At 42.9% G+C, this 9,899-nt stretch overlaps 1 protein-coding gene across 1 annotated transcript; it reads right to left on the bottom strand.

Moving 5' to 3' along the window:
• Positions 1-627: 627 nt before the first annotated feature.
• On the bottom strand, positions 628-7,885 carry NPY5R (neuropeptide Y receptor Y5). The gene is made up of 2 exons (XM_042014971.1): positions 7,564-7,885; positions 628-2,784 (listed from the first exon to the last, which is right to left on the bottom strand). Exon 2 carries the CDS (start codon positions 2,773-2,775, stop codon positions 1,444-1,446), a length of 1,332 nt encoding a protein of 443 aa, XP_041870905.1. The 5' UTR covers positions 2,776-2,784; positions 7,564-7,885; the 3' UTR covers positions 628-1,443.
• Positions 7,886-9,899: the final 2,014 nt, after the last annotated feature.

The following is a 9,899-nucleotide window of genomic DNA, read 5'->3' as shown; positions in this document are numbered from 1 at the left end:
ACACCCTCCCGTCAGATACCGACAGACACTGATGAGGTCCCCTCTCAGTTGTCTCTTTTCATGGCTGAACAGGCCCAGCTCCCTCAGCCTTTCCTCATAAGAGAGATGCTCCTGTCCCTTCATCATCTTTGTCGCCCTTCGCTGGACCCAATCCATGTCTCTCTTGTCCTGAGGAGCCCAGAACTGGACACAGCACTCCAGATGTGCCTCACCAGAGCTGAGCAGAGGGGCAGGATCACCTCCCTTGACCTTCTGGAATGCTCTTCCTAATGTGCCCCAGGACACCATTGGCCTCTTGGCCACAAGGTCACACTGCTGGCTCATGGACAGCTTGGTGTCCACCAGGATCCCCAGGTCCTTCTCCACAGAGCTGCTTTCCAGCAGGTCGGCGCCCAGCCTGTCCTGGTGCGGGGGGTTATTCCTCCCCAGGTGCAGGACCCTGCATTTGCCTTTGTTGAATTTAAAAATAATCTACTCTACCCATCCCTCCCACCTGTCAAGGCACACATGCACATGTTTATTTGGAAGTTGTTACACCTTTCCAAAGCAAGTGGGTCAGCTATAATGAAGTGCAGTAAGCTCTTGCTTTTTGGTAAAGGAAGAGAAAAATTCCTGACACATTTCCACTTTCTTTTTCTTTCCATTATCATTTGTTTAGACAATGAAGGCTTACTCTGATCAGAAATGTGTTGTATGTTCAGGGGTGTCATCACTGTGAGAATAAAGATATAACTAGATAAATTCAGGCTGGATGAAAATTACATAAAATGACAAGCCAGAGTGAAAATTACCTGAGGAAATCAGAGATAGGTTGTACTGGATAAATACAGTGAGATGGAAACAATCAAAACAAGAACAACAACCCTCAAACCCATTCCAGGGAATAAGGCAACTTAGGAATCAACAGCAAAGCATCTCGCAAAGATATTGCAAACTATGTGTCAAAGAGCTAAGAAAAAATATTTTCCTAATCACATCCAGAAAGAGATATTTAATTATATTAGAAAACAGTCAAAGTTGGCACTGAAATAGTCTCAACAATAATTATTTAGTAAATGATATGTATTTTATTATATTTTATGACAGTTAATACTGATATGTCTAAGTAGTCTGTCTCACATTTATTACTCATTATATATTCTGTATAATTCCAAAGTACAAGTTGCCAACAATTTGGGTAATGAAAATGATTTTCTGGTTTTGTACACTGGGCATGATTTCCTACATGTAACAGATAAAAGAATATAACATATGCATATATTTCTGCCCAATGCAAGAAATACATGCAGCCATAGCACTATCCATCCACAAAAAAATGCTACTAATCACAACCAAGTCAGACTAACTAAACTTATCTAAACTAATTTAGCTTTTACAGCTGTACACGCCACTAGGCTTGAAAGCCATATTTGTTTGTTTTACTTTATCTTGGGGCACATAAAATCATGGTATTTGGCAGCACGGAATAAGGGATATTAAATCAGCTTTTATGCTGTTGTTAAGAAACCCATAGAGGATGGGATTCAAGCAGCAGGACATCATACCCAATAAATGGCATATGCAATATACTAATTTAAAATGCCTGTTGGAAATGAGAGTGGCATTAAAATCTGTCACAATGTGGAAAAGGTGAAGAGGCATCCAACTGAAGCCAAAAACTAGGATTAGGACTGTCAGTCTGCAAAAAACCCTCCTTGATCTTGTCTTAATTCTGGCGATGGAGTGGGATACTGTAATCATGTTCTGGATCTCTGTATTTTCTTCTGGTTTCATTTCAAAACAGATAGGGATCCCAGGGATGAATTTACTGGAGGAAAAGAGCTGGCTTTTTTCTGTGTCAGAGGTTTCTGGGAGATCTCTGGAATGAGTCTCCTGATGATGCCTTGAAATAGCTGGCATCACACTTGAAGTCTTTCTACTGTATCTTCTGTGGTGCCTTCTGCCAAAGGCACGGCTCCACCTGGAATATCTGGAGGGTTGCACCTGCGTGCCAGTGCTCCTAGAGGGGTGAAGAGTTAGATTTATCATCTCCTTTTCTTCAAACTTGTTTTCCTTGTTTGACAGCCTAGCGCCTATGCTCCTGCAGACACAGGTGTGACTGGCGGTCAGGCACGCCAGCGGCAGGATGTACTGCATGAACAGCAAGGCTATCGTGAAGGCAATCCTGTAGGAATCAGAAGGCCACGACTCGATGCACAACAGCCTGTTCTCCAGTCCCTCTAACTTCAGAGTTTTGCTGAGGTCCACGGTTTTATGGAAAACTGGCAGAGGGGAGCAAATTGTGAAGCCAAAGGCCCAAATGATCACTATTAAGAAATAGCCTTGTTTTGCTGTGAGATTGCTAGAGAGGGGATACTTTATCATACGGTACCTGACTGCAGCAATAGATATTAACATCAGAGTTGAAACTAGGACTGACGCACACTGGAGGAAGGGCATTATATGGCACATGACAGTGCCAAACATCCACTGGTCAAGCAGGATGGATGTCAGTGTGAAAGGTGAACAAAACAGCACAACCAAGATGTCAGAAAAGGCCAAGTTTCCAATGAGAATGTTTATTACTGTCTTCTGCTTGCACTTTAGTAGGGCTGTTAGTATAAGCAGATTTCCCACAAAGCCAGCCAGACTTATAAGTGTGTACAGCCCAATAAGAAAGTACTGCATGTCATCAACACTACTCTTATAGTCTTCCCAGGCAGAAAAATTCTTTGTTGTAGCAGAGGTGTTCTTGGTGTGTGTCCTGTTGTTATGGTCTTTGAATCCTAAATCCATTTTACAGTCCTGCTTAGAACAAGAAAGGCATTAATTAGCATCTGAAGAAATGATGATATTACTGTTCATCAAAATGTAAAAGTTCATAAATTTAACTTGTATCACCTCAATGCAAATAAATTACTAATGATGTTATTCTACTGTGAGGCAGATCCTGCATAACTTCAGGTCAATGTGAATTAGCTAAGTAGGTTTTATCATTTGGTGTTCAGCACACCTAAGCCTCCTACCTAGATGCTGATGTGGGAAAATGGCAGTCTAAAGGTCTGCATTATGATGCTGCCTTTTAGCTATGCTTTGCTACAGAACACATTGTCAGGCTTTCTGTGAGGGAACAGTTAGCTACAAAAGCAATACACCTCGAGTCAGTGAGATTACTCATGTGAATAACAGCCCATTGAGATGAGCAAGGAAATGACAGTCACCATCTGGGCAGATGCCTAATCATTATATCATTGCAAATTATAAAGAGGGCACCTGAAAATACATATGCTAACAACTGCAGTAGTATTTCTTACCTTGCTAGTATAGAACTAACACAAAATAGGTGACAGCTTTCAAAAAGGATCAGGAAATGCGCTGTCAGTGATCCAAGATGAATTTCCTAATCTGGTGTGTATAGAAAACATCTTCTACTAAGTGCTGAATATAGTTTAACTGGTGCTCAAGCAGAAAGGAAAACTACCTACAAAATACCTAAAGTAATTGGATGCAATACAGAGAGGACAGTGTTAACTGGAAGCAAACTCCACACAGCCATTTGAAAATTCAGTGAAATTTCTTATTCAGCACAGAATCATCTAGTGTTAAACCTAGCTCAGCACAAAGTTATTCTGCCCACTGAATCTTCATATATTAGTCTTCACTTTAGAACAAAGAGAAAGACATGAGAATTCAGTTCAAACCTCAATTTACCTTAAACACCTGTGTGTACTAGAGGTTCAAAGTCAAAATTCCCCAGAGTGCCAATGTCCTGTACAAAATTGCTTGATGTTTAGAAATCTTACATAAGAGAAAACAAAAAAGATGTACAAACCCAAAGCATAGATAAATAGAGCAGAAGACTAAACCTGTCATCTAAAAAAGGCCTCTTCAAGACTGTAGCAATTCTCAGTGAGCTGTATGTACCATGCTGACACCTTCAAAGTGCAATAATATTATTTGGTTCCCTCTACACATTCAGATGTGCTCCCTCCTTCATATCATTCCCTGTGAGCCAAAGGGAAGCTCAAACCATAAAATAACCTGAGAATATTCACTGTATTGTGATGAGAAGGTCCTTCAAGTAAGAGTGGGGGGGGGGGGAAGTATATATATATATATATAAATCTTGCGGATAATGTGTTGGAAAGAGGTGAAAAGAAGTCAGCCTTGCCAATTTCCCTCAATGTTAGAGTGCTTTTTAACAGCTAAAATAGAATTAAGAACTGACTACATGAATTTAGGTAACCTAAATATTATAATTGTGTGCATATGAGCAGAGAGGCATTAATGCATATTATTTTTGTTCAATTTTTGCTAGTCTCTAATGAAATGGTGGAAAACTATACAACAGACAAACAATGCTATCTGAGACTACCTTTGCCTCTGGACCAACTTTAAAGGACCAGAGTAGAGAGTCTGTAAGTGATCATATCTCTCTATTTCTATATTGATAACACCAGAAGTTTTCATTTTGGCAGGCTTCTCTTTATACAACTCTTAGCTGATGAAGTAAATAGCTTTTTACTTATTTTTTTCTGAGCTAATTTCTGAATTGCTAGTAACCAACTGAAAATGCTATGATCTGTGCACCACAGTGACTTCCAAAATCTGCTGAAATTTCTTTCTATTCCCTAAGTGTGACTCTACATAAGTTTTTTACTTTTGCCCTGGAAAAGGGAATATAATGCTAAGAATAGGACCAAGAAACAAAATTTTATGTGTTGTTATACTGTAACATGTTTAATAAATTAATGTTTACTGAGTTCTTCTTGAAGAGGTTTAAGTGAAAGACTGTTGCCAGGTTCTGTGTATTTCTACACCTCCACATACAGCTCTGGCAGTATGGATTTAGAAGAAGGGTTCATTGTGTTTTTAATAGAATTCTTTAAGAACAAAAAGTGAATATTCAGGTTTTCTGAAGTAGACATTCTGCTGAGAGGCATCAATACTGAAGAAGTCCAGCATGGGCTTGCCAGCTCCATTCCTTCTGTGCTATGGCTGCCTTCTGCCTTGCGGGAGAGATAAGATGAGCCTTTCCCTGCCACGTGTCGTCATTTCCATGAGGAAGGAGCACTGGAAGAATTAACAACATGATCTGTTCAGACCCTGGCTAGACCTTATGGCACCACAAGAGTCTGAGGTGCACAGAAACCCCTCTGCACCATCTTCCTATTGTCACAGTTACAGAGTGACAGAAAGACTGAGAGGGAAGGAATAACAGTGGAATCTGCGGGTTTCAACAGAGAACTGCTGCGCTGACACAAGTCCCCTTTGTAAAATGCCCAAAGAGAAGTTTATTTTCATTTTGGATGTGTAAAATGAAAGCAGACTTTCCCCCCTAATTTCAAAACATACCAAGTGGATCTCTTGCTCTGTGAGCTTTCTCTCCTGCTCAAAAAGAAACCAGTTACTGTCAGTCTGAGTGCCAATGGCAGTAAAGATGCCAACAGAAGTTTTCTTCCCATATCATTGATCTCTAGTCCCCAAACTCATCATTCCACTGATTTCACAGGGCTGTGTGCACTTATTGGCATTTATCTTCCTGCTTTGTTTTAACAGCTGCTTCTGTTCTCAGAGATTCGCTCACCCTCCCTCATGTTGGTTGGTCAATCCCAGTGCAGCACGTGGCCATAACTTTCAGGGAAATGGAAATTCCTGAAAATCCCATTGTGGAAAACAGAATTAATTAATACAGCTTCTTTTCAAAACCTTCTCCTCATATTTGAAGTGTATTTCTAAACTAAATGCACTGTCATGCCAGGTTGCTCTTGCACCTGTTTTCAAAGCTCATATTTAGTCAATCTGAAGGTATCTGCTGGAGTTTTTCTAGCTGTTAGCTCCAAAAGTGGGATAACTTTCATCTCCTGCATCTATCAGTCAAGCAAATGAAGTCCCCATTCTGTAATGCTGGTCTGCATACCACACATTCCCGACTGTGCTAAGCTACACCTGTGTGAGCTCATACCCATGAGCTCTGTGTGGGTTTGCGTAGGTCTCCTTTAGTTTCAGTGGAATGCTTGAGGCAGGAGGCTGGGCTGCACAAGGCAGTAGAGACAGCAGTTTTGTGGCAGGATCCAAGGTAGATTTGAATATGTACTGTAAGAGCCAAATGATTGCAGTTAACATTTAGCTGAGGTAGAAGCACCAGATAACCTGTGCTAATTTAACATGTTTAATATCTTGTACTTAACATAATTTTTTAACTGAAAGCTATCACTTAAATCACAAAATCCCCAAATCATAATTTAGGACAGTTAGTAGGCTGGATATTTCTATTTCTCTATATATTTAAAGGGAAATTTTCAAGAACACAAAAGTTAGGCAGGCCACCATCATCCTCTAAAGGCAATTGTTTTTTCAGGAAATGCTCCTTCAATTAGATGAGATACTTATATTAAGATTTATTCATGGATAAGAGCTTATATCCCACAATATTAATACCTATTATCTCTGACTGGCTGGTCCTTGTATAGTCCAGTCAGTTCAATCCTTGTAACAGGGCAATTAATCTTTATAGCTGTGAACGATTCACAGTCTTGGGTGACCTTTTTCTGTGCTAAAAGAAGAACAAACCAGCCAGAAAAAACCCACAAAAAAATCCCAAAGAAACAAAAACCCCGTAATCCCATGGTGAACACATACAGGGAGGAAGCAAAATGTGTAAATTCATAAGAAGTGCAACCTTTCTGCCCTCATAATACAGGAGCGGTATCAAGACTGCATAGAAAAAAGTCAGAGAAGGTTTTTAAACATCTACACAGATGTAAGTAGTTAGTATGAGTGGCGGTTACTGCACGACCACCAAGGCTTTAGGAAAGCACTGAGTTGTGTTGTTACAACCTGAGACATAATGCCCTCACATCAATACAGACTGAGATAACATCGGAGACAAAATCTGAAACCACCGAAGTGTTGCATTTACAACACAAGCTACAGATGAAAAGCGGCTGATTCTGATACTCCTGTTCATAATGTGCAGCAGCAAAAACTAGCCTGAGAATCTGGGAGAATTCAACAGATTGAACTTACTTCAGAAGTCCAGAAAAACGATTTTTGTACGTATTAATGGTATGCCTATTTCTGTGGCTCACCAAACGAATTGCAACATTATCCTGGAAAACAAGAATACAACTTCCCAAATTATGCCAAAGCCAACTAATAAGATTGTACGTCCACCTCCAAGGAAAGGCTATGGAACATAATAGGCTAATTGCTGGTCAGAACAGAAAACTTGAAAAGCATGGCTACATTTTTTTTTCCAGGGAGCACAGCAGCTCCTGGCTCGCGAAGGCAAAAGCACCAAACCACCTCAAAACGGGAACGACTGTTATTTTTGCCTTTCTACGCTTCTTTCGGGAACCACTCCGCACGCCCGCACCGCCCCGCGACCGAAATCACGCACCCGCTCTTAGCCCGAACCCCGGGCACCCCGCGGCCGCCGCGACACCGTCACCCCTCCCCGGGCTGATGTGCTTTCCCCATCCCCGACACCCGGTGCCAGGGCGGGGCCCTGCGCAAACTTGCGCGGCCGCCCCGCGAGGGGAGGAGAGCTGCGCCGAGCCCGCCGCGCCCGCCCCGCGTTACCTGCGCGCGTGTCCCGCTGCGGGCGCCCCGGGGGCAGGAGGGCGGCCCCGGTCCGCACTCACGGCTCCGGCACGGGCGGGCGGAGCGCGGCTTCACGGGAGCGGGGGGAGGCGCGCAGCCCCCCGGGCTGGCGGCGCAGCTTACGCGGGTGCTGCGGCGGCGCCGGGACTCGCCCGCGGCCGAGGGCCGGCCTCCGGGGCTGGGGGTGCCTCCGTCGCTGCCGCAGTCGCCGCCCGCTCGGCGGGGCCGGGGCCGCAGGGCGGGCGCATTTCGGGAGACTGCTCCAGGCGGCCCTGGAGCCCGGTATTTCAGCGCTGCACGGTGTGACAATTAGAGTTTTCATGGAAATACAGCGAGACGGTAAATAACCCCCGCGCTCGGCGCTGCTTACGGGATGCTCTCAGTGCCTCACCCGGTACTCAGGGCACGGCATTTTGCAAAGGTAAAACGCTCTGCGAGTCTCAGGACGTAGGGAGGTGCGAGCACAGACAGGCAATCACAGAACACTGACTGATTAGAGCTCCCCTCGCTTCGGCTGGAGAAGAGCTACGGAGGTTTTTATCCACGCTGCTCGACCACCCTTTAATTTTTATTTTAGAACAGGTGGGAGGCGATGGATTTCCCCCAAATAGTTTTCCTTGCCGAGCTGAGTTAGGTTCTTACAGAGCAAAATATCTGAGGGGTGGTTAAAATTTTATCTGAACAATCAGTGGGAAAGCAGGGCATTTTCTTATGTGAGCAATATTTTAAAGCCTAAAAATTGTTGGGTATGTCATAGTGCAAAGCATGAAAAGACAAGCTCTGCTGCTCTCACCAGCTGTTAGCTCTAGCACAAGAAGAGTCATTGATCATAGTCCTATTACAGAGCTACCGGAGAACTCAGTGACATGCGGGTCCCTGGGAGCACAAGTGGCAGAAGAATCTGACACAGAAATGTAATGACTTTCCCATTTGCCAAGGTGCTACTTTGACAGTTGATATTAACACAGCACTTCAGAAAAGCTGTGCATATAAGTAGCCTGTGAAAGACTGTACCACACAAAACTGGACAATCATATTGTAAAATGACCTTTGAAAAGTCCAGGTAGGTTCCTTATTTAACTTGGGTATTGGGAAAATACTCATTGAGTGATCCAGGAACAAATCATCTTCAGCAGAAGAGCTCAGGATGGCAAAGAAGATTTCATCCTATCTTCTTTTGAAGATTTCATCCCATCTTCTGTCGCCTGCTTCTGCATAATTCACCACCCACTGCTGGTGAATCACTGCATGTGCAAGTGGAGCACAGGGAGCTGCCAGGTGGAAGTGATGTGCCAATCCATCTCGTCGTATTAGCACAACTCTCCTGTTAGTCACAACGGAGAACAGAATTAATCCTTTTTAGGCCTGAACAGCTGTTCTTAGCATTTTTGACCATCTTCCCGCCTAACACTGATGATTTTGAAGCTTTTCACACAAATTTTTGACCTGTAGATACAAACCCACTATAGTTCTAACACATGATGGGGGTGATTAAGAATTTCCCCACTTCTCTTGTTCAGGAGAGCTCCCCACATTACTGGCCCCACTGCTTGAAGTGGAAGGGCCCTCCTGGAAAGAGTGAAGTTTTAAAGACACAACATCTTTCTATGGAAACTGCTGGCTACAGGCTGATACTCTCTTTAAAAAGAAATCTAAATTTGCTGGCAGAGCCCAGTGGGAAATTAAAGTTTCTTACATTGCACAACTGTGATTTATGTGGGATGCCATTGTACTTTCATAAAGGTGCAAACAGCCTACCATCATGTTAAACCATTTCTAAGGTGGGAGGTCACCTCATATAATTTCCCAAGCAGCCTCTAGAAAATACGTGCTTCTTAGCAGGAGCAGTCAGTAAGACAAGTATTCCTTCCTCAAAGCAATTTTCTCTAAGATTAAAACATCGTACTTTTTTTGTTGGTTGTCTTATTTCAGGAGGGTTCATCAGCCAGTAATGTATTGGCAGGTGTGAGATTGTTTGTTTGTTTGTTTTATTCCCCACAGACCTGTAAATAACACCAGATTTCTCTCAACTGTGTCTTTACATTTCATCCCTGATACTTGCAGAGATCAGAGAAAATTACTATTGAGAGCTTTATAATTTTTTTCCTTTTCACTGTTTGTGTACCTCTGTCTTGACAGTAATACCACTGAATAATAAAATCAGTAATCTAGAGATAGAAAAGGTATGGGCATTAGAGATATCAAATGTCAGGAGGGACAGCAGATCATAGTGCAAGTTCCCCAGAAACCAGCCACCACAGGGTTGTTGAAACCATAGAGGAGTCCTCGAGGAAGTAAGAAATGGTGATGGTGAA

Source organism: Corvus kubaryi, unplaced genomic scaffold (assembly GCF_017639235.1).
Source record: "Corvus kubaryi isolate FWS band 111438036 unplaced genomic scaffold, C.kubaryi_AGA036_p1.0 split3-131, whole genome shotgun sequence".
Classification (NCBI taxonomy): domain Eukaryota; kingdom Metazoa; phylum Chordata; class Aves; order Passeriformes; family Corvidae; genus Corvus; species Corvus kubaryi.
The sequence above is the reverse complement of the archived record's forward strand: the minus strand, read 5'-3'. Positions and strand labels throughout refer to the sequence as shown.

Excerpts from the sequence above, each read along its gene's own strand:
- NPY5R (XM_042014971.1), bottom strand. The coding sequence starts at position 2,775 with ATGGATTTAGGATTCAAAGACCATAACAACAGGACACACACCAAGAAC.